The 26706-nt window shown below is 36.5% G+C and overlaps 2 protein-coding genes across 4 annotated transcripts in view; both read right to left on the reverse strand.

Annotated features, from left to right (window-relative positions):
• Window positions 1-26706, reverse strand: part of osp (outspread) — a 274832-nt gene that overhangs the window by 95302 nt on the left and 152824 nt on the right. The window lies entirely within an intron of this gene.
• On the reverse strand, window positions 18333-20238 carry LOC128683596 (leucine-rich repeat-containing protein 74B-like). Its single transcript, XM_053769382.2, has one exon. It carries the CDS (start codon window positions 20124-20126, stop codon window positions 18468-18470), a length of 1659 nt encoding a protein of 552 aa, XP_053625357.1. The 5' UTR covers window positions 20127-20238; the 3' UTR covers window positions 18333-18467.

Genomic DNA, 26706 nt, shown 5'->3' on the forward strand with positions numbered 1-26706 from the left:
TGTTTAATTCCACGTAATGACCACGACCCTCAGCCATAAGGAATACGACTCTGAATAAGACGTAACGACACCTCTTGTGTTGCAGGGGTCCACAGGTTGCGGTGACCTCTTTTCATCAGGTAGGCCAATACCTTCTTGGTAGTATATATAGTGAATTTGGCCTACATTGATGGTAACAATGTACGTTGTTGGTACAGCAATTCAGAATTCTCATTGCGGTAAATTAACTATGTAATATTCACGCAATCGCGTCGACATGTGTCTTTATTCGACGACAGTGTGGCATTAAACTTTAATAAAGACTTGAGGTGCTTTTTATATAGATTTAAATTTAAGCTTTTATATTGATTTGGAATTTTGTTGTAAATTTTCGATGCCATATATACTATGCTATTACCGAGTAAAGCAGTTTTTGATGGGTGCATGCATAATCGATAGATATCTCGATGATTCCTCAATACAACATCAGCTAGACGAGGGTATAAATGAGCATTGGTTTTCACAAATGTTGCTACCTCAAGTATTTAAAGTGACGGAAGTGTAAGAATTTTGTGTTCTTTAAAAAACGGCTGACAACTATCAGTGCTTTGGAGTCTAAACATTGCGCGAATACAGAGTTTTTGCATTTTAAAAGCTATATCATTATCCGTCGAATTGCCCCAAAAAATTATTCCATATCTAAGTATTGATTCCACTAAACCATGATAAGCTGTAAGAAGCGCTTTTATGTTTAATTCATTTGAGAGTTTAAATAGTACAAACGCCGAACTTCTAAGTATTTTACTACACATGAATATAAAACATGTATTAACAGCTATCTTTAAAACAATTATAATTATTCTTGATGTGAAAGCGCTTTCTAATGTTAAAAAGGTTTAATTGTCAAGTTCCTATGGCTCGAATGTGTAATTATAGTTTATCTCTCGGTTTCGGCTGATCCTGACCACAGAGTAGATACGCCATAGAGCACATAATCAGTTCCCATAAGACTACTTAACTATAATAAAAAGTCCTCGCTATATTGTCTACGCCCAATAGAATAATGGGATAATGTTAAATGAAAAACGTAAAATGTCAACCAACCTAACGCGATAATTTAATGACACTTGATAAACTTTATTGATTGTTGTTGATTGATAATTTTTTAATTCTTAAAGTATATTAGAAATGCTTTTTGACTACATAATAGTGTTGTTATTTCGACACCACAGGCATAAAAATTGTTTCTGAAAATGAAAAAATAACTTAATATGATTTGGCTTTTGAGTTGACTTGTAGGTACTAGGGTGAATTTCACGAACGTTGAAACGCAACGTTTCATTACGTGTCCGACATTTGTTTTGAATAAAGAATCAATATATTTTTTAAATTAAACATTTATAAAATTTACATTGTACCAGTACATTACTTATTTATACAATATTAATTATTGTGTATGGTACAATTAAACACTGATGAGAGCCCTCGGCGGAGTTAAAAACGCTCTTGAAATTCACCCACTTAACCTAGTTGGATTTACACGTTCCTTGGGCTCTGTACCTTTCTACTCTGTGCGTTGACCCTGAAGATGTAATGAAGGGTTTTTATTAAATCAACGTCAAAAGTCCATTAAACCCAGACCAGGGTCCACATCAATCAACATGATACGGGTGGACATTACGAAGGCATCTTGGTTCTGGACGCCATTTTGGATCCCTTTTGAAGAATTGTTTTCGGAGCCTGACATTTAGACACGTGGTTCGGAATATGATTGAGAAGGCATTTTTTTTTTTGTATAAGTAAAGTAACTTTGTCCCGACTATGAAAAGTTCTGAATGAGATTAGTGGTAAAATTCGCGCCACGAGAGTTAGTATATGACCGTGTGTGTGTCTATGGTTTGCCTGCGCAGTAGTGTTCTTTGCTCGATTGTACCAAATTTCATAACAATCGGTCCAGTAGATAATGCGTGAAGAGGTAACAAACAAGCAAACTTACTTTCGCATTTATAATATTAGTTGGGATTTAAAGATATTATTTTTAAAAAATGATTATTTTTACCTAAAAAGAAATTGATTTTTTTTTAGAACATCACCGTTAACCTACCTAGTTAGTACCTATTAAAAATACACGTGATTTTATAGGTATCACCAAGGAGCGAAGGGTTAAAAATGCTAAAAAAAAAACACCACGTGATTATCGGACGGGCCCTACTTTATCATAGGCACAGGGTGGTTACCATCATCTCATAACGCGATCCAGTTTACGACCTAAACTGATCTGCATCGCAAATTCGTACCATCGATTTAATTTTTAGTATGAATGCATTTTGCATCCATTTTAGGTGCCTAAATTGAACTGGGTTGCATTGGAATCGTTATGTGACAGTTGATGGTATGCCTGCAGTTCTCCTAAAAGTGAAGGAAACAAATTTATCCTTCCGACCTCGGAGCGCTGTTTACATAGCCGGTCGGGACACCAGGACATAAATATTTGTCAGGGGTCAATGGCCTTTGATAAACCCAAGTCTGTATTCACGGTCAACCGACGACGAGGAATTAGTCTGCGGCTCCTGGAAGCGACACGGAGAAATTACAACAACAAAACTTCACATATATTTTTTTTAATTCTTTCCAAAATTTTAAATTGTTATTCAACTTTGGATGATATATACATCGGTTATTGTTGACAAAAATTTACTTTAAGGATAATGGATGGTTAGCAGAGCGTTTCGACCGCTGCGGCTGCGCGGTCATTACAATTTCATGAGGAAGAAAACATTTCCAAAATCAATCATTCAATTCAAAAATTGACATTACTACAGTACAGAGTAATTATAGTAAAGTCATATAGTAAAACTCGTTCTTGTCTTTGTTAAAATTTGAAAAATTGTAATGACAGCGCGACCGCAGCGGTCGAAACGCTCTGCGAGCGGTCGAAACCTAATGCGAAAGGCTATTCACTGAACATATCCCGTTAGATGGCGTTGTTTACAACATTTTTAGTTATTAATTCATTTCTTGCAAATTGTAGTACTGTCAAGGCAAACTATTAGAGCTGCGAGCGGCAAACATACTCTTTTATTTATATTATGGTCTATTATTATAATTTGGTCGGCATAATTGAAACAAAGCCTTCGGAAAGACACACTAGGACAAGAGGTTGAAATCGACTAAGTCTACCGCCGACTTCCCAAGCGCAAGTGAACAAACGGCGCAACAAACTTCACCGCAGCCTATTCTTCAAAGACGACGATCGCCGTTACTCACTCACACATTTTATATTTGAGGATTCATATTTATTTTAATTTGAGTTTAAATATCTTAATTGGCAGTTAGCAGTTCATAAATATAAATGAATTATGCTAATGATATTTATGCCATAAACAATGATAAAGGTAACACGACGGTAAAATTATTATGTTCCTGGCTGGATGGAACTAAGTTTAATTTTAAATTATAAAATTATTTTGTTTTTAAATCCTAAAATTTAAATCGAAATATCCACCAATCAAATAAAATAATTATTCTAGAATTCATTGTGTGCTCTAATCAATAGGGTAATTTAATCCTATGACTACTGGTCTTTGAATGACGCAAAATAAATGCATGTTCGTGACACAGAATCCACTGTAATTCAAACCATGTTAGTCGGTATTGGATATCCATCTACCCACGCACATACATACACACACAACGATCTACGATTTCGTTTTTTACTCTGACATAATTGATTTCAAAGATGAAAATTATTCTCTCCATGATTACTCGTCAGAAAAAGTCCGTGTGATCAAGGGATAAAATTAAAAAAAAAAATAACCTCTAACGACTCCAAGAGACATGGGAACTGTAATCCATATAAAAACCGCAGGACTTGTCCATGGCAGGCTAAAGACGGGCGTTATAACTTATAACTAAACTTCCTTCGTCGACCGCAACAGGGCAGAATTAAAAAAGAAACGAACCACAGACAAGGAACTCGATCCTTTGCTCGCTCTGACCGCATCGTACGTGATGGACGAACAAAAAAAATGCACTAGTTTTTAGATAATAATGCCATTGAAATTGCAAGTATCGCTGTGCTGTCAAACGAAAATGAATCGTTCGATGTGGAGCAGCGAATGTGCGCATGCGTTTTCCTTTCAATACCACGCTGCTCGTAAAACTTATATGCTAATGGAGTAGCGTACAGGGATCGGGCGGCGCGCGCGCATCCCACCATCATCTCCTTTTTTGGCCTCCTTAATTTATAATCCTATCAGACTATAATTACGGCGGACGTGGAAGCTACCCGCTCAAAGAGTATTGCCCTGATAGATGGGATACAAGATTGAGTTTTCAACTCTTTTTCGTCTACACCGCCACAATTAAACAGCGGTAATTTGCATTTTACATTGATATCTCTTCGTATGGTAATAAAGTGTGGTGAAAAAGGTAAAAGAACAATATTTATGAATGTGTTAGGTCGATTGAGATGTTCGTTTTTGGTTGCAATAAACTAAGGTGAGGGTTTAAATCTTTTGCCAATGTGCGAGGCGAGGCGAGACAGTCCTCCCAATTTATGAACACAAGCATCACCCTCGAATAAAGCAAAAAAGTAATGTGAAGTTTCGGAGAGAATATAAAACCGACATTTTAAGGCATATACATGATTTAATTTTAATACTTGTATATCTACTATCACATTTCATGTTTTAACATCGTACTAAAGAGAATAGAACGCGGAAGAGCCAAAGCCCCCGTGACCAATCTGGAGCGATTTTATGAAACCGTTCGCGGGATTCGAACGTCCCTAAGCCGAGATATTAGCCGATTACCTCTGGAATGCTGTTAGGCATTAGGCATTTAACTTAATTGGTATGGCCATCTAGCAATTACATGCTCTTTGATTGATTTTTATCGACGCCCTTCCGCGTCGGATCGTAGTCAATATTAATGATATTTCGTAGGTCAGGGTACCCGGGACTCGATCCCAATTAACGTTTATCTTTTGATTGAGATGAGAGAGTATAATAATCAAGATTTTTATTTTGATGCCCGTTATAGCACCGATTGTGATAGCACTTCAAAAAATCAACTTAAGTATAAAGATATTCAACGTGAATACAATATATAGATTTATGTTAAAATAGTCAAGAATGACGGTCTAGAAAAAGAAGAACGCTCTAGAAAACTTAAAGAAAGCTGTTATAGACTAAAGGAGTTACTAAAACCACTTACAATATGAGTCATCGTGGCATGTGTCCGCTCAAAAATAGTGCATTAGCATAGAAATATGACATAAACCGCAATTTGCAAGACTGTATGGTAGCGGCGCCTGGCTTTAGCCATTTAGAATCAACTGCGCATGCGCACTGCATACGAATTAATTTGCTATGATAGAATCAATTGAAATACTAATTTGTACTCTTTAAATATGTTTTTATGCTAATTTGCCTTACGTCACAAGGAGAGAATTAATGAATTCCCTATGAGCTGAAAAGGCAGCAGTGTCTCTTAGTCGCCTTGTACGACACCCACGGGAAGATATGGAGTGGTCTTGATCTAGGGCGGAACCACACGCCACCTTGTTTGACTAGCAATCTGCTAGATAGAATATCAGTCTATAGAGGAGAGAATTAATTTTTTTAAAGGCAGAATTAAGCTGTTCACAGTCCAGCCGGTTTAGTCTTTAATTCTAGACTTCTCCCATTTGAGTCCAGCAAGGTGAATGCCCTCTAGACAGGTTGGATATATCATGTGATTGCAGGCTTCATCGGTAGCTCGGCTTGTGATGCTAAGCTTGATTAGAAACATTAAAGGTGTAGTTACACGGGGAAATATATTTTGATGACCTCGGTGGCGCGGTGGTAAAGTGCTTGCCTCTGAACCGAGAGGTCCCGGGTTCGATCCCAGGTCGGGTCATGATGGAAAATGATCTTTTTCTGATTGGCCCGGGTCTTGGATGTTTATCTATATATGTATTTGTTAGTATCCCATAACACAAGTCTCGAACTTACTTTGGGGCTAGCTCAATCTGTGTGATTTGTCCTAATATATTTATTTATATATTTATTTATTTCTTTCATTTTTGTATGTGTACAGATGCCAGATTCTAGGAGGCTTCGACAGTCGCATATCCCCTTGGATTCACAGTTCGAGATCCTTATAAATTTTGAAAATAACCATGAGATGAAAAATTTCTGCAATCGGGCGGGAATCGAATCCACGCCTCTGCCTAACCGGGACTAGGCTCATAACGTCGCGTTCGCGTGGTATGCTCAATTGACCCTCAGCCAGTTGGCAAACCCTATCATCAAGAACGTCTTGATTGCGAAGGCAAACAACATGCGAAGCTTTTCCTTCGAAATGTTTCATTATAAGATAAACCTACATAAGCGCATTTGTGAGATAATGTCCGGTGTGCCTAGTGCCTACACTCTTAGACTTATTCATAGTCGTATCAAGATTTCCTCGCATCATGACGTCACGGTGTGAATATGTAATGCAATGATGATTGCAATAAAACGCGGTATGTATAAAACTAGCTGCACAGGAGGGCTCTCGTAGGAATTTTGTGCGTTTGGCCCTCATTCCGATGTCCTCTTTGACGTTAGCCCGTTGCAAATGCAGTTTTTTTCCATTGCAAAAAAAAACACAAAATATGGGATTCAAATTTATCAACTTTGCTTGGATCAAGAGCCCCTTTCGTCTGAAAGCTTCTTAATCCGATATTTAATCCATTGTGATGCCACAACTATCGCAGGCTCAAAGAGTACAACAAACAATCACAATCATACAAACGATTTTAATGAATGACCTCAACACGATCATACATAATATATCAAGACACATCGCACACAGACAGTTAAATGAATCAATCAAGATTCCAGGCTTGACGCAACGTAAGCCGACTTCTCGGAAGCAGACGGACAGACATAACAAACACATTGCTCTTATTAGAATAAAATATCATGCTGACACATACGAAGAGACAAATTAGACTACACATTGCCTAGTTAGAACATACAGCATTTTAAATGTATGTATGTTCTTACTACTTTATATAAATTACTTGTTTCAAAGTTTTAATCTTTCCTGCTAATAAAGCAGCAGGTGTAGGTGTTTCACTGTATCTAGCGATAAATGTTTATTTCTCAATAATGATTGGCCAAGACTTCACTAAACTCACTTAAAAAGCCTAAAAGTCATTCCATTTCCGAAACCTGTCAAAAACAAGACCAAATCAAGCGGCCCGACTGTCGCCACGGCCCACTGCGCGTGGGCATCAAATAAGGAGCTATCAATTGAGCAAGTTTCACTTTCAACGGTCTTTTATGGGATATTTGGACTATCCGTGGCAGTGGGTCAAGAGCATCCGTAAAAGACGAATTTTCGGTCCAATGGCTTAGACAATGACTTATTAGGTTTAGAGAGTCACAGTTGGACTTGCAGGGAGGTAACCTGGGCTACATGATCAAACAAATTTATTTATCACATGTTAACACAAAGGTCCCAGGTTCGAATCTTAGTAAGGATACTAATCTGACTCATGTGTATGAGGAAACACTAACACATATGTAACTTAAATTCACGTGGACCACTTTCCGTATGAACATCTCCATAATCGGGAGCTATACATAATTATAAGACTTTTATCGGCTGAGCTATGAATTCTCAAGTTCTTTGATCATATTTCTAGAAAGGAAGGTATGTAACTGTCCGATCAAGACCAAATTTGAACTCCAAAGGCAAAACACAATCGGTTGCTTATTAGGATAAATAAGTATAAGATAATTTTACTTATGTAGGTAATGTTAGACATACAATACTTGAAAATGATCCAAATATAAACGAGTTCCCATGCTTCGACGCAGCCGCAGGCGATTACACCAAGACCAAGTGTGATAACACTAATACTGGAATCGCCTATTCGATTCTCACGCCGAGAATGCCGAGAAGGCCGCTTGCGAAACCCGGGTGCAGGTGCATCCGAATCCGATGCAGTTCTAACAATTCAATAAGAATTTATGCACTCGATTGACTCTTCAAGTTTCGCAATGCGAATGCCAACACTAATGTTACGCCAGATGTTTCTACAACATAGGTACTGTCCACTGCAAATTATTTTTTCTATTATGGTTGGAACATATACAGTCCATCGCACAATGAATACAATTTGAAGCTGTGGTGGTGTGATATTTGAATCCCACCGTTCCACATGAGTTTGTACACCAATCTGACTCATGTATGGTAGCTTTCGTAGACCATTACTAGATTCTTGTAAGGAATGTGTCGTGGGGAAAGGCTGCAGGTGGAAACTCGTTGATTGTTTACATCTATTGTGTATAGGACAACGATTGGCGATAGTTGTAAAAGTCATATTAATAAAATAAATAATAATAAATATATTGGGACAAATCACACAGATTGAGCTAGTCCCAAAGTACGTTCGAGACTTGTGTTATGGGATACTAACTCAACGATACTATATTTTATAATAAATACATATATAAATAAACATCCAAGACCCGGGCCAATAAGAAAAAGATCATTTTCCATCATGACCCGACCGGGGATCGAACCCGGGACCTCTCGGTTCAGTGGCAAGAACCTTACCACTGCGCCACCGAGGTTGTCATATTAGATTGATTTATAACATTCACAATAAGACGACAAAGCAAAAAACCTATACTAATTCAGCGCTTTCTCGCTCAACTTCGCGTGCAACAAGGAACGGTTGCATTCGGGTCAGCGTAAAAATAAAACTCAAAACTTAAGTTTTAAGGTTTGTTTTTTTGGGATTCGGCTGTAATGTTACCGCCTGTCTGATGTCTGTCGACCTATTTTATGGGGCAGAACCATTTTACATTCTAATTTCAACAGATTTCATATGCAATTGACTGTACATAAACATTTAATAATTACAATAATAATAATTTACAGTTTGATCACGTAAATACGCAATTTTCAAAGAACAACCGAACATGTGTGAACGCATGCGCAGCATGACATTTATGCACCTGCTTGCACAACCTAAACCTAGAATGTCAATGGCATCGATCGATACATCGAGTGGCGTGTCAATACATCGAATATTTATGTTAAAGATGATTACAGTGTTTAAACTATCAGATAAATATCTAATGGATGCAGAAAATGTAAAATTCTGTATACGTCTATTCATTGATACCTACCTACATACTAACGTGTGGTTAAAAAATATAGAAGGAATATTTTGCATAATTCTATCAGAGCCACTTAGTAATAGTATCGATAGCTAGCATGATCTTCTCACGATGTTTATCTTTAGGTGTTCCGATCCATTCATATGCGATTGTATGAATTCACGTCTGTATGCCCACTTATCTACAAATTTTGATAATTTTCGCTTCTGCCCATCCTAATTACTGAAATAACAAAATCTCATTCGCTCCCCAAACACAAACATAACATCATCCAAAGAAACCAAAGCCCTTATTATCCTAAACACCAGCATTAGATGATTGCGTGCGCGTGGTGCGCCGGCGCACACAAAGCCGCCGCCAGAGTCTAGTGCCCATTGGACCTTCATTATTCAACCTTACCAACATATATTCTAATCTGGAAGGATCAATAATACCAGACGAAATGCAGAAGAGAGTTACAACGGTCACATTAAATATACAGTCTAAAGAAAATCGAACTGGGTCATGTTTTGGCATAGGCACTTTCAGCTTTTGGATCGAATCTAAGGACCAGGGGGTACTAGACATGCCAATACCGAGAGACGTGGATGGAATTATCCCGATTACTTCCCGAGTCCCGACGACATTTCATCTCTAGCGGTGTGTGGTATTAGATCCAATCAAGCTTTTGTTCACATCTAAAATGTTTCTGAATCTAAATCTGTAGTAAAACAAGCTCTTCCCGGGTTAAAGTTAGTTTTTATTCGTATATTTTCATAGTAGTTTTTTCGGATTTTCCAGCAAACTGAGAGTGATTTCGGGAAAGAGAAACGAAAGTGCGTCATTGCTCGCTCTTCCTTTCATCCTCGCATGTTCTTGGTTACATTCGAGGATGTAACGCCGCAAAGTCTGTTCAGGCCGCAAAATCAACCATTAATTTTTTTGAGATTCGAATGTGATTTTACAACGAAGAAAAGGAGTGAGCTTTTAAAACTTCTTATGAAGGTAAAAAACATTGACATGAACAAAAGCCATTGACATACCGACACACATCTATGTAGCCACTAGCAAGCTCACACAAAGACCACCTGAATGACCAATACAGACGTATTCGATCACACCTGATACACAAAATATGGTGAGCAAAGATGTGACAACTCGTTCGTACTTTGTTTATTAGAGCAATTTTGTCGGATGTCCTTAAAACAGGAGATTGATTTTATTTAGATAAATAGGGCGGCTCAGTTTAAGATATTCGTATTAGGTTAGGAGCACCTATCACCGGCGAGCGCCTATGAAATTTGTAGAAGAATGTAGAAAAATAAAGTGTAGGGAAACCAAGAGTGATGTTAGCAAGTGAAATCCATGGTCTGAGAAATATTATCTGCCCAACTCCATGCATATCAGATATATGGAAAAAATTAAGGAGAGAATCACAAAAACCAGTTTTATCTCTGACCAATATCAGTTATTTACCAACAAATAGAACAATTACTTCCAAGGGAGTTTTAATATAATATTATTTTTCGAAAAGTCCTGCTACCCGTCCGGAAGCCGAGCAAAATAATATAAGACCACACCTCAATATTTATACATGGGAGTCATAATACTCAAAACGACTGTAGTAGTTTGCACCTTAAAGAGGGCCTTCTGATAGTTCTCAACACTTTTTTATTTGTATTTGACATCTGTAGTTCTTAATCGAAATACTTTTCGAGCCCGATCCATCACTTGGCCAATTTGCAATTGTCCTACGCTTTTTATTGGATAGTTCTATTTATCATTCAGTGCTATGCGATGAAGGCAGACAGAAAGATATAACTACGATGTACATTGTATATATTGATGCGATTGTTTATAAATATACTTTTGTCTTTTTCTCACACCCATTTTTAAGAATACCTGGAGAATTAAATTTAATGTGCTATGTAAATAATTAAATAAAATATAGGAATGTTATTTCTGGAACTGAAATCATAGTAAAAAATCTATCAAACATGGAAAAATAAAGTATAGGAGGTCACTAAGACAATCCTATCAGTAAACAATATGCTAGGAACTGGTCTGTCTAAAGTAAAACTACCTATATATATTTCTGTTACGGTATGAAGCATCGCAATATTGATATAAATAAGAATATGATTAGACTGTTGCCTAGCTGTGAGACACGGTAAGGTAAAATACTTAAAAATTCAAAGACATTGTAACAATATATTGCTATTAATTTTTGATATCACGACGAGTAACTCTGAACCTACACGCCTCATACAATTTCTCACTACATTTGATAAATAAGTTTCCGTTTGAGTTATAACAGCACAACTTTACATCTTCAATGTGGCTGGTTGGCGTTTCTTATTTATTGTCAGTACAGTTCGCCTGAAAAACGCTACATGAACTGACTCGAATAAATTAAAAGCGTGCTTATACATATTTCGAAAAATAACATTTATAGGTGAAAACTAAAGGTAACGTTTTAATACTAACACAGTAAAAACAACAATTTAATGTAATTATTAACAGTTTTGATAAAATGCTGTAATAAAAATTGGGTATTAAAGAAAAATTTGCAAATCTAAGATTAGCGAATGAGGTACGTTTGATTGGACGACACGTGCGCTGGTGTGTTCTCATTGGTTATATAAATGTACCAATGGTTAATAGAAATTTGGCGGTCTTTTCATAATGCGCTTCGAGGAATACCTCGAATGAACAGAAATTTAAAATTTCATGTATAATCGTGCAGACTGTACCCACATTTATACAAACGGCTTCGGTGTGGCCAAGTGCGATCAATTCGTGAGTGATCACTACCGCCACAGCTAATATATAACCGGTAATGATGAAGGTATTGTTCGTATTATTTATTTATGGCAAAAATCTAACTAGTTGGATTGGAACATTGAGTGATTGTATTCTTCAGGTGAATCTTCAAGGTTAAGTGCGCACTTTTGTCATCAACTCATATACGAAAGGCTGTTTTTGTGGATAAAATTTAAGAGTTAAATGAATCTAGCTACATATTTTTGTTTCGTTATTCCAATGAGTTAGCTCCACTTAGACATTGACCCTTGTTTCCATTAGTACAACAACCGTTGACAGCTAAAATGTTAATTTTTCCTCCCAGTAGTTCAAATTTATCAATCGTGAAACCTTCCACTGATGGAGTTCGGTCATTTTCAATTGTGTCTTTTGAACACTATTCAAATGAGTTTCTTTCGGCATTTCTTCTCAGCAGTGGTCGTTCCGAAATGCCAGCAGTTTGTAGCTTGTGAGAAATAACTATAAATATAAAAATTGACGAGAAAAAGTGCCTGTAAAGGTCTAATTTCTGAATAAATGATTTGAATTTGAAGTTTTGCCTCTAGTTACTTTATGTCTATTTTTGGAGGAAATTTCGCTAAAAAATAATTGTATATTTAGAAAGAGCGTACAGAAATCTAATATAAATAGCATCAAAATCTAATATTTTCTAAAGGGTCCAAACGACTGCTGCGGTCAGAACTCGTAACCTCAAATTGTTTGTTTGTTTATCTGTTTTTTAAATCGAAGACAGAAACCTCATTCGGTGTTAGCAATGTGGTTTTGTCGAGTTCTTCTGTTTATTTTAGCCGTCTATTATATTGAGAACGTGCCTAAGATTATTTATTTTAATCCACTGAAAATATCTAACTTTATAAATTAGTACCGATTAGATAGGGACTTCCAGGTTTCTACGTTTTTTTTTTTTAAATATTTTGAGGTCATCAGCTCAGAGCACCTGATTGCTCTGATTCACACTATATTTTTTCGTACTTATTCATTTTTTTTCTATGTCATTCTCGTCTTAAAACAAGTCCCTACCAACTCAATCTATGCCTAATGCCTACTAATTATTATTAAATAAATTATTAAATAAATTATTAATAAAAATTAAAGGCAAAAAATTTAATCTGTCAAGGACAATGACAGATTCTATGGTAACCATCTTTTTATTCTACAAGTGTACCAAATTTCATCAAAATTCGTCCAGTATGATGCCTTAAAATCATGACGTAACCTTAATAGGGAGAATCGAATTCTCTCCACAATCAAAATAAACACATCAGTAACTCCAAAAATTGCCGCGAAATTCCGTCATATTTATTCAACAGCTGCCATGCTCTGGGCATTTTCGTAAATTGCCCTGACAGACCTTATTGGGTCCCGGAATCCATTAAATAATGAGATAATGTATTAAATTCACTCCCGATCGCCATAAAATTTTAAAGCATACGTTTAAAGGTAAGGTTCGTGTGTTTTTTTTCTTTTTATAATGTAGTACAGTTGGCCGTGTAAATCAACCGAGTCCTGAACTTAAAAATCCTCTACCAACCACTAGGTATACAATTAATTTAGTTTAAAATGTGCACACGACTGTGTACACAGTCCACTCCATGTTACCTGGATCTGCGGTTTTCGCTAATTAATATTGATAATCTGATATTCTAATAATTTCATATTATGCGAATAAAGGGATTATATATAAGCCGCGGCAATAGCGGCGAATGTGCAATGAATTTGTTTAGCTTGATGAGTAGTTAACAGTGAAAACTATCAGTTTTCAATAACCATAATATACCACGAAGTATGTTATGATGTGTGTTACTAGTACAGTAACACTTCCTCGCTTGTTATTTAAAAAAATAGGTACAAAAGATTGAAAGGGAAATGATATTCGTAACAACATGCAGATGGAAATAAATATACAATGGAAATCTGTATTGTAAATGTTTCCCTACAACTATTAAGGATTTCCTTTATGCTTCTGACACTTGTTTGCATAATGTCATACTTTGTCTTTCAACGTTTACGAGTTTTACTTCCAATAACAAAGCCTTTATATCCTGTAGCATTGGCCTCTGGGCAACGACGTTCTAAAGCGACGGAAGCAACCGAGATGAGCAAGAGACTTTCCAGGTGATTATATTGAAATATCGCAATGTCAACAACATTCCTCGAGAGTATCAATGTCAGACAGGCGGTCGGTCATAAACCAGGAACACGCGATGATGAACGATGTAAAACGATATATTTTTCAATTTAAATAAATATTAAGTCGTACCAAATAACAACTGTTTATGAGATATAACCATTATATTAATTAAGGGTGATTTGCACTTTATAAATTAGTACCGATTGACTAAAGTTGACTAACTTTGACGTTGACTTTAACCTGCGCGCCGCTGACGTTTAGACAAAATGGCGTATTTTGCTTTATTCTGCACAGGTTAAAGTTAACGTCGAAGTTAACGGTGCAACACATCCTAAACAAAATGAAATTAAAGAAAACTATAACTTTAACATTAATTATAAAAAAAAAAACCTAATACCTAGGAAGAGTCATGAAATTGTTAAATTACAACACTTGGATCACAATCAATGTTGCAGTTTGTGGTCCTCACGATGCGGTCACCACTTTCCATCAAATGGGCCGCACCTGTCTACTTAGGGCTTAAGAAAGTGATGACAATGTCCCTTAGCTAGCTAACAATACAAAAGTAAAAGTGCAAATTGCTGTCCACTTGTGGGTGCCGGAAAAGTCACGACAACCAAATTATGCGCCTACGCACTTTCTAAAACCAATGTGGAAAATCGACGATTTCTTATCTGTTAATTTAATAGCTGATTTTTATATCTATTCATATGTTGTTGAGTTAGTTTTAAATTACGCAAGCTAACTTACTTTGGGGCTAACTCAATCTGTGTGATTTGTTCATAATAAATTTAATACTGCAGGCTTATTAAATTCAACTCGATAAAACTTGGCACCGACTTCCACTCGAGCAGAGTAGGTAGTTCATCCCTTTATTTTTCACTTAATCATTAATTAATTAATTAATTTATCATTATATCTAACTAGTTTTTGCCCACAGCTTCGCACGCGTGAGTGAAACATCTTCATGTAAAAAGTGGTACTTACGTGTCGCGTTCAATTTGAAATTCGCAGAATTTATTTCAGTTAATATAATTATGTGGAAATTTTACCTTTGTGAAAATCAAATGCATTCATCCAGTTTTACAATTTCATATATGTAATTATACAATTACGACTTATATTGTTTAAAATATCAATAAATTTCATCATTTTGGTACACCGAACTGCGGTTATAACAAATACGGGAGCAGAACTCAAAAACAATAAAAATTCAGACATTCACAGTCCATTTCCACGTCAAAATTTATATTATTTCAATTCCCAACGCCACAAATTACTAGCTGCTCTTTGTATCATCCCTCTGCTGCAACTTCCAGAGAAAAGCGATATATATTTTGAAATTTTACTTCGATATTTCGAAGTAAAATTTCGGTTACCTATTCTTTTAATTTACTATTTCACGGTTATGTGTATTGGATGTCGATGATGTAAATATTATAATTACAACGTGTAAACATTTAAATCTTTGAGTTCCCGCATCGGGAGCCGATCCTGGGTACACCGTGCTTGTCATCATAATGCAATGTCATTGGTAGGATAAGCGGAAGTAGGTGAAATTTAACTTGTAAAATTTGTTACAGAAAGACAAACATTGTTACAGGTGAAACAAAAAAGCTTGTAATCATTAAAATAACCTCGTGTTCAGAGCCTTTCTAACATTAAGCTAATAGGAATAATACGATCAAGGGAAAATATACTACCAGGCCACTAAACATTAATTAAGCACTCACACACCTAAATTTTTACAGATATATTTTCCCCACGGCGCTACTTCCGTGCCCTACAAGAATTTAATTAAAAACTTCAAAAATGTTAATTAATCTATTTCTCTACGAACATAAATTCGTGCCTAATGAACCAATCTAAGGAATAAACATAAATTGTTGGTGTGATTTCGAATGAGGTTTTTATTGACCAAGAAATAGAGGCCAAATTTTTACTATAATTCTGTTTTTTGAAGCAGTGCTTAAGATGTCCTGGAACCTTTCGATTAAAATAGGCGCGTCTGTTGGATCACTAAGAATTCTAACCTGGGATTTTAACTCATAGGCGTTTTAATCACTCGACCACTCCGCGCGACTCCACTGCTTCAGTAACCACTAAGCTTCAGTTGGACAAGTCAACTTTGATTTTAACCTTTGGGCGTTATAGCTGATAAGAAAAAAGGCGAGCTTTGATGTACACACGTTAAAGTTAACGTCAAAATGGACTGGTGCAACTGAATTTAGCATGCGCATGAGTGTTTGTAACCACAATAACGACCTTAGCGAAAGCGTGTCATTTTCCGATAGTCATCGATAGGGTAGCCATTATGTGACATAAATACGGGAATGCCAGCGTATTCGTTCATCTCGTCGTATTACAAACTAATTTGACAATACCGAAAGAAGCTAATTCGCGCAAAAATTAACCGGTTCAAAAAAAGTTATTCGAAATATGTCCCATATTGTTGGCTAGAAAATATGGCAACCCTAGCCATTGACTAGCCATTGAAGATATCTAGATAAAGCTACGCGAGCCATCACCGCCGGCAGATTCGAACCCCGATACGCTGGAGCAGTCGCTCCGACATCTAAGCCACTTAACTTTCTATGTCGCTTCAGACCAGTTGGCCCCATATCACATGGATTATTTACCTGGAACAAGAAAGTATATATAAATTAGGTACACGGATAGAAACCCGGAAACACATATAGGGTACCAACTTTTATCCCGAAATTCCGAAGCCCCGGGGCGCAACTAGTCAAACATAATTAAAGACTAAATATTTACGTGCGAAATAATAAAAAAATGTGCAGATAAAAAAGTTGTTAACACAATTTTTAATCTAGACAGTACATTTTCTATAGTATAAAAAATATATATTATAAAAATCAATGTAAGAAATGGAAAACAAAGTCAAGCCTACAACATCAAGATTCGTATCACCTTAACATCTCACTAGAGATCTTACACGTGAGGACGCCGCTGCAGCGTTCAATTGCGTTATATATTGTTAAACATATTATCTAGGGATTATTGGAAAGCAATAAATAATAAATAAACTGCGCCGGAGTCGGTTGCGTGAGGCACGCTACCGTGCGCGGGCCCGCGGCTATCCTGGGGCGCGACTCCACACTCACACGACGTCGTCTGAGAATCATGACCGATTATGATCTTGAAACTTTTTGAAAACCTACATATAGCAAACAAATACTTCAGAATATGAACGCTACAGAGCATGAGCCTGCGACGCGTCTCCACCCATACTTAAACGATCTGGCAATTCAAAAGAAGATTTCCAATAATAAATTATCCGGCGATGCTACCTAAAGCCTGATTACGAGAAAAACTTACTGATCCTTTCAAGTTTAAACGTGGTGAGCAAGAAGACTGATCTCTATCTAGAAGCATAAAATTTAAAGCCATAATGTGACACAGCATACTGTACTATGGCATAATGATTTTTGAGCATAACGTTCTTATGCATGATGGTTTAACAATTTGAACCATAACTAACCTAACCTAACCAAACGTAAAAGTTAATTATGCCACATTTACCCGTATGCCAAAAATCATACAATTGATTTTATTATATCAATACCTATTGCCTATGCCAAAATATTGTATGCCAAAATCGTTATATTAAGAACAATAGGACAAAATAGTTTATGCGATAAAACATGACCCCCAACGAGATATCCGGCGGCTGTAACAACTATCTATATAATAGTAGATAAGGTAATAAGATAAGGTTCTATCGTCTGGATCCTGAATTCCTGAATAAATGATTTTTTTATTAGTCTATCTAATGGACAAAGATTTCACTCCTCGTTCACTATGTTTACGTTACTCAGTTGAAAAAATCATATGCACAGCGTTTTGTGTAATGAGCTACCAATTTATTTTATTGATGTAGCACGTCCTGTTATGAATTTTTACGTTGTAATTCATGTTTTTCGAGTAGCATTTACTCTATACATAGTGGTAGTTCAAAATCTTTTCATACTTAGTTTACAAAATACTAACAGAACCCAATGGAATATTGTATGTACTATCTGTTAATCTTTTTAATTTGTGCCAAAACTCTTTCAAGGCATTTGTATGCGCGAGTTATGAATGCCGTGCCGTGCAACAATGGACACGGATCATGCGCTCAGCTTTGTACCGGCGATGTAAATCACTCGTTTAGACTATTGTAGAACAGACAGACCTCACGATGCGAGATATAAACCTCTGAAACATGCCACTATGTATATTAATAAAAAACAAAGTAGCACATATGAGTTTAATAATAATCTAGAAAGTAAAACAAATTATATTAATTAAATACTTACAAATCACATTTTATCCTGAATAACATTTAGAAATGTAAACGTTACTAATTAACTTATAATATTAATTAATAATTATTTCTTTTTTCCTTTCCCTTTATCTTTTTTAGGTACTGGTATCGGTTCGGGCTCGGGAGGTGGTGTTGGAGGAAGTTTCCGATCTGGCCATTTACGCTTAAGATAATCAATCATTGCGGGTAAACTCACAAACCTCATTTTCTCAGTCCTTGGCCCTGGAAACCTTACAGCCAGCTCCTCGATTAAATCGTCGTCAAGTTGAGCCCCATGACTTCTCACAGTAATTGTAAAGGCCTTAACAGTCAGGGGTTCGGGGTTATCCCTGTACATCTGCTGGATAACAAGCGCTATGTCTACTGGTCTCTTCTTAGATTTCTTGCAGATAGCCTCACATCTGTTGAAAACTATATCCCTGATATCGGTGCCTTTCGGTACAAATGTTTCATTAAGGCTGCCCCAAGTGATAACAGTGTCGCTACGGGACTTGTAGGCCAGGACCTCTTTCCTGATCTCCATGAACTCTGCATTCACAGCCACGTTATCAAGCAAGAGCCGCTTCAGTTTAACTTTCGATTCCCTCAAACGCTCCACCAACTTTATCGCGTCAGCTTCCGACAGCGGATTATAAGACAAGTCCAACGTATCCAACTTCGGGGCCCTTGGTAAACCGGCTGCTAAGAATCTTATAGCTGGTCCCTCCAATTTATTATTACTCAAATTTAAATGACGAAGTTTCGGATGCTTCAATAGTTTAGCTATTGCCTTTCCGATGCGAGACCCACTCAGAGAATTCCACGACAAATTTAATACTTCAAATGCGCGGTTCGTTGACAGTTCAGTACAGAGCGCGAATATTGCATTAGGAGACAACATGCTATTCCATGACATGTCCAAATGAGTGAGTCTGTTATTAGTTTCAAAAGCTTCAGCTAACTTTGCCGGAGATTTTCCAGTTAGATTATTATAACTAAGGTTTATTTGTGTCAGTGCAGAACCCCTAAATATAGCATTGGCAAGTATATCTACACCATCATCGTTTAACTTATTTTTAGAAAGATTCAGAACTCGGAGAGTCTTGTTCAAATGCAAGTGAGCACACAGGCGTTTTGCTCCCGTTGGACCAATTCTACAACCAGTCAGATTTAATTCTGTAAGAGTATAATTTTCTAATATCATCTCACCTAAATGGAAACAGCCGTCTTCGTTTATCCAATTGTCTGTCAAATCGAGAACTGTTACAAACCTATTCAGTTTCAGAGCCATTGCCATGGCCCGAAACCCGTTAGGATTGATACCGTAGAACTTTAAATCTATTTTGTCTTCCAGGAGTTCTCGATAGAATGATCTTACAGGACAAATATCCATTTCGTTGCAGAGAGCCATATATAGCTCTTGTCCGTCATCAGGGTAAATTATCTTTGGTTCTGGATGTAGAAGAGCCTCTTGGATTCCAGGATCGATTATTCCCGGATAATTATAATAAGGATGTCGTAATATAGAGCTGGCAGAAAGTGGAATGTACTTCGTGCAAATTTCTCCGCTCCCTGGGTCGTACAGCCCCTCAGCATATTGTAGTCGCTTCACATTTTCTTCAGGCACTTCGAAAAGCAAAGAAGACCATTCTTCCATGGGAGGTTCTTCGGAAGACGACAAATCCTTTTCGAAGATAACCTCAACGACGGGGGTTTCATCTTGATAGGATGTATTGCTAGACATTTTGTTAGAGTTATTTAAAACTTATGTAAATTAAACTATAAAATACTGATTGCGGATTCTCTTCAAAAGAAAGAATCAGTCATAATACTGTACAATTATATTTTAAAATAACATTGACAGACTTCAATTAAGTATTAAAAAGTTTGGTTCCATCCACCATAGATCAACAAAAAGGCTAATAAGAATGTAGATAAGATCAAATATAATATATATAAAATAATAGATAAAATATATATAGGTGACTTTTTGTCTTGTAGTTAAGTAATAAAAGAAAAATCTTTAATAATAATTCTTTAATTCTCATATTTACTTTTAAATAATTTACACAGTATACGAATGTTATCTGTACCCAGGCGTATCTCGGTTGAGTACCACGTATAATTTATCTGGCCGGCTTCACTACAAGAATACACACGAGTACGCACACGCAACGTTACGATGTTTTGATTAACAACCATTGGAATTATATTTTATAATGATGATATCATTTGTTTGATAAAATCTGCAACTTTGACCTCTCTCCATCATGCGCCCCGGGGCTACGCTCCCGTGGGAATTTCGGGATAAAAAGTGTTATGAGTGTATCCTATATGTTATTCCAGGTTATATTCTACCCGTGTACCAAATTTCATATCAATCCGTCCAGTAGATATTGTGTAAAAGAGTAACAAACATAAACACATACATCCTTAGAAAACATTTACAATTGTAATATTAGTAGGATGTTCAGTAATTTTCGTGGACCACCACTTGCCAACTACGACCAACATCGTGGGAACTGCACACTGGTTGACTAAGTACATTTGTGCTAGTGGCAAAAACGACAGTTTTTGCCACTAGATGTCGGTAGGAAAACAGTGTATGTACTTGCTTACGGCATTGTATATATGTCATGACTTTCGGCGCACGAGTGTTAGCAAAGCACACTCGAAAAGAAACGACCCATAAATAAATATATTAGGACAAATCACACAGATTGAGCTAGCCCCGAAGTAAGTTCGAGACTTGTGTTATGGGATACTAACTCAACGATACTATATTTTATAACGTATACATATATAGATAAACATCCAAGACCCGGGCCAATCAGAAAAAGATCATTTTCAATCATGACCGGGGATCGAACCAGGGACCTCTCGATTCAGAGGCAAGCACTTTACCACTGCGCCACCGAGGTCGACCCATAACCCATAACCAGCTGGTCTCACGAAACGGAAAGCGTTGTCTGATCCGACCTTCGCTCGAGGGCGGAGCCGCGTGCCACCACAAGTGCTGAATATCTAGACGTGGCTTTCGCGGACCAGTGAAAGTATACCCTTAGGGCTGGGCCAAGGCCATCGGGATAAATGTTAATTGAATGTGATATGTGAGAAAAAACACTCAATTTTGATGACTAGTAGCGTAGTGTTAGCAATAACTATATAACCTTTACATTAAAATAAAATTCAAACGAAAAAAAAGCTTAATTTTTTCACTTCACATAATTTGGTAACTAAATGTATTTTTATAGAAGAAAGACTTGTCTTGCTTAGTTAGTCCCTCTTTCTTAGTTTCTAGAAAAATAAAACTTATTTAAAACCGTTTCTTAATATACCACAGACAAAATAAAACGCTAAATTTGTGCGTTACATTACAACCAATTTCTTTCGAGAGCAAGAGCAAGTCTTAATTACCGTGCGAACGTATGTACCGTGTAACGAATGTCAATAAAGTACTAAATTGCTACAAATTCATGTCTTGGCTTTTGGGTGGGGTGGCTGTGTTAGCGAATTTAATAATTTAACAAGTTTTTTACAAAAATTACATTTTTGCCACAAGCTTTTATAGTCATCAGAAAGATCTTGTGGCATTTAACGCCTGACAAAAAATCCCACGTCCGTTCTGTAAACTGTTAGAAGTACCCTCGTTGGGAGCCGATGCTGAGTGCACCATCAGGCCATGCATGCATGTGAAAATTTCAACTCTGTTGGGCAACTGGAAATACATACAAAAAAACTATACCTACTTATATACTTTTCATTCCAAGTTCGACTGTAAGAATTCTATAACCTGCCAACCAAAACGCCACACCTTTTCGGTTTTATGACCCCGAAAAAGCAACAAAATTGGCCATAAACCACTGATCTGATTTACACGCCACTTAACCAACACTCAAATCGATCGTAAAATCGGTAAAAGGGCTTCGTCTCTGGACCACTCGATTCCATAATCGTATATCGGATTCGTCACGCGGCCAAACTCGATCGATTCGATACAGCGTTGATTACGAGTAGTCGATTTACGATGTTAAGGAAAATTTGAATACCAGTGTACGGAGGTACATCGCCCTGTAAAAAAGGTTTAATTTTTTTATCGACTGTTGAACTAAAAGTCCTTTCGTATTGCTGAGGTTCGTGATCCTTATGTCACACCTTGCTATGCACTGAATCCTGCATTAGGTGTGATGCTTCATGAAAAATATGCAATGGTCATAAACTTGTTACTATAATGAGCAAATCTTAATCCGACAAAGAGATAATACTTGCTTTTGACCACAACTTCGTATGTGAGTAAAAATCCGTTTCCCGTGGGAATTTCAGGAAATCCCTGCTCCCCTATACTGCCCTAGGAACCTACACACCAAATTTCAATGTTCTACGCCCAGTAGTTTCGACTGTGCTTTGTCTCTCAGCCAATCACTCAGGAACGGAAGAGTTTTATGTATATAGATAGGTAATACATGTAGAATTAGTTTTAAATTTTGATCGCAGCTTAGAGCGCTCTTTCATCCTTTTATGGTCCATCCATTTTTTCCTCTATTTCACTCTGTCCCGTGGTATCTCAATCTAATTTAACTCCCATTTCTTAACACAAATTACTTAGGTCAAAAGTGCTTGCTATGTTTTATGTTTAGAATTATAACAATTCCTAAGCACAAAGTATAATTTTTTTAGAGTCACTTTCTATCTTTAGTCTTTTTACGTCGTTGAAGTTAAGATTCGGAAAATATTCCAAAGTCGTGATGATGTCCTCACGCCCACCATCTATCATCAGAAGCAGATACTAGATCGTTTTTATTGTCAGGTGATCCGGGGTCAAATGGTAAGCCCGACCTTCTTCCCGGAGAAGCAATGATAAGGGACTTTCTCCTCAATTGATACCTTAGGTAGGATCAAAATCACTGGTTTGTCTTGTGGGTGTTCTGCGGAATATTAAAGGGTATTTTTCACTTCGTTGTCTCTCACGGGATCGACAGAACTTATAGTTGAAATTGTAGCGTATCCCTATATCTTTTTAAAGGTTTTTATTTAGTTTTACCATATGCGTGCACATTATGCATACTGCATATTACTATAAGCAGGACCTGGTGGTGCACACAGGATCGGCTCCCAACGAGGGAACTCCTCAACGGTTTTCACCACGGGCATTAAAAGCTTGTGGGAAAAGTTTCATTTTTGTACAAAAAAACTTGTTAATAATTAGACTTTATAGCTATTGTCAATATTTAAGACTGCTAGACATACTTTTCGTGTAGGTAGGTATTTCAAATTGATACTATTTTTTTATAACGAATACTTTTTATTTTTAAACCCTATGACAGAAGGCGAGAAGTTATAAGATACACGTAGATAAACGGCTAGACCGATTTTGATCTAATTTTTTTTATTTGATAGAGCATTTAAACGAGAGAAAAATGTGCATTCAGCCGTTTCGAAACCATCAGTTCCTTTCCAGCTGATAAGGGAGGAATTCTCCGAAGTCGGGGAGTTTTAGGTTTTTATTATATGTACCATAGATTTCATTTTGTCCTGTCTTGCAAAAATTGATTTTGTAATTGCCATATGTTGTGTTGCGTCATAAAAGTTTTTCTTGGATATACCCTTTCTCCTTCAATTAAATACTGAATAATAGAGAAAAATAGCTTTGAAAAACGAACATATTATAAATAATATATTAGGACATATCACACATATTGAGCTAGCCCCAAAGTAAGTTCGAGACTTGTGTTATGGCATACTAACTCAACGATACTATATTTTAACAAATACATATATAGATAAACATCCAAGACCGGGGCCAATCAGAAAAAGATCGTTTTCCATCATGATCCGACCGGGGATCGAACCCGGGACCTCTCGGTTCAGTGGCAACACTACCGCTGCGCCACCGAGGTCGTCATATATTCTACTGCCTACACGCAAACGTTGAATGTTTTCACTTTCAATTAACCAAAACATCTAAAACGAACTAGCGCCATTTAAGACGTCATAAAACACGCATTTCCCTTTGCAAACCAACTGTTTGTCTACAGTATTAGCAATCGTAGTCTATGGCCGGGACTAGAGGTGCCACGCGTCAGGATAAAGTTGGACAATTTTAGGCTTTTTGTCCGGCCGCCGGCTAAATAGTTCGGTTAGTGAAAGCAACATAATACAAAACAAATTAAGCAAAACATTCGTACAGTTATAAATTGTAAATTTTAATTATATGCGTAAAAGGCGGCCTTATCGCAGACAGCAATATTTTGGAAGCAATCTTTTGGAGATTTGGCGCCATCTAAAAAGTGATTTATGCGAAAACCAGTGTGGTCTTACGTTTCCTAAAAAAGTTGATTTGTAATCTCCAGCTTTTATTTCACAAAATTCAGATATATCACGTCTTCATCCCTTACGGGGTAGACAGCCAAAAGTTGCTAAGCCCAAGGCCGCGTTTTGTTGTAGGGCGATCTGATTGGTGGAATTGAGACATACTGTTAATCTTTCGCAAAATAAAGGTGAAACCTTCACTAAATGCCAGACCAAAATGGCGGGCTTGTCCGGATATCAGATTTGACGACTGGGCCACCCTATCCGGACCAAGTACTTCGCAAAAAAGGTGAAACCTTCACTAAATGCCAGACCAAAATGGCTGGCTTGTCCGGATATTAGATTTGACGATTTGGCCACCCTATCCGGACCAAGTTGTTTGATTTAGAGAAATGGATAGGCGTGGCCGCCATTGTTTTCACTTTAAAATTTACTGAACCTAGATATACTGTATTTGGTTTTGTCATGAAAGCTGTCCAGTCTGGTGGAAAGTAGATTTAGTGCTGGGCCATTCAAATGCGCTGCTTGATTATCTGTGCTATTAGGAATTATTTATTATCCAATATTTCTGTTAGGGAAATCACTTTACTTGTTTTGATATGTATTTCTTTCTATGCAAAAGGCAACACACGACACTACAAAAGGAGCGGTTGAAACGTGTAATGTTTTCAGGCACGTATTTTCAGTCACAGTCAAGAAGTCTTGGTTATGTGTTTTGTTTCTTGCATTCGAGGCTGAGACGCCGCGAATCCCGCGTTCAGGGTGAAAAATAAAACTCAAAATGTTGTACATTTGCTTAGCGATTTTATAACTGGACGCCTGTCTGAGCTCAACCTACCTTGATTGTTTATCCATATTATAATACAATTATAAAACAAAGTCCTCTACCATGTCTGTCTGTCTGTTCGCAATAAACTCAAAAACGACAAAAAAAAATTTACTAAATAGCCAATGTAAATGTGTATTCAATTAATACTATTTATTGTTATTGCAATAATTTTTAATATTGCCTTTCAATATTTACTAATTTTATTAAATAACATGTGAAATTAAAACCACTTTATTTACAAATTATGTCCTAATATGGACCCAATATTTAAAGACCTTGCCATATAAAATTGTATAAATTTTCCTTTTTTCCTCTCCATGTACGGACCACAGAACATACATTATTAATTACGTACAAACCAAATCTGTCAAGTTAAATTGTTACTAAACATACAGACGGAATTTTAAAACTGTTTGCGTAAAAACAAGCGCTCGATTTCTAAAATGTCCACAAATATCCACAAATATCACAATTTCGAACACGAATGATATTGCATTGCATTGCAGTGTTACACTCTTTTCAAACGCACCACTAATCGAAAACTGTCGGTCTGTCATTAATATATAAGTCTGTGGTCTGTCAATAAGAGTTCGATAAGTTGAATGATATTTTTTTTATTTTTGTTCATCTACGGAATAATAAGAAAGTGACTGTTCGAAATGCGGAAAAACCGGTTAAGCAAAATTCAAAATTTTAAGGTTAAGGTCCAGTATAGATTTGATTGTACCTGCCAAAGTGCTTAGAAAAAATTCGCGGAGTTCATGCTCAAGAATTACATATATGTTGACCTTATCGAATGAGAGTTTGGCAGAAAAAAATATATTTCCTAGCTATGATTATGTGAATTGAAATCAATACTAGTTACTTTCTGAAAATGACAGTGTAGGCAAGAAATGCTGATTGTTCAGTATTCGCCACTACCTAATTTGGTCTAAGTACTTTTTATTTTATGTTATACAAAGAGAATACAGACAATAAAGAACATAATTGAAATTCTATATATAATAACTAATCCACTAGAGCATGACCAGTTTTACAGCGTATGAAGTGCTCCATTAAAATTTTATTAATCTAGAAATTATACACACATAGGTAGGTATATAAAAATAAGATATATAAAAAATATATAAATTTGAGATATATATATATGTATATATTTTGTGTATACAAACTCTTTCATTTGCAG

Source organism: Plodia interpunctella, chromosome 3 (genome assembly GCF_027563975.2).
Source record: "Plodia interpunctella isolate USDA-ARS_2022_Savannah chromosome 3, ilPloInte3.2, whole genome shotgun sequence".
Lineage (NCBI taxonomy): Eukaryota > Metazoa > Arthropoda > Insecta > Lepidoptera > Pyralidae > Plodia > Plodia interpunctella.

Bases quoted from the DNA above. Each gene is read 5' to 3' on its own strand.
- LOC128683596 (XM_053769382.2), bottom strand. From the start codon at position 20,126: ATGTCTAGCAATACATCCTATCAAGATGAAACCCCCGTCGTTGAGGTT.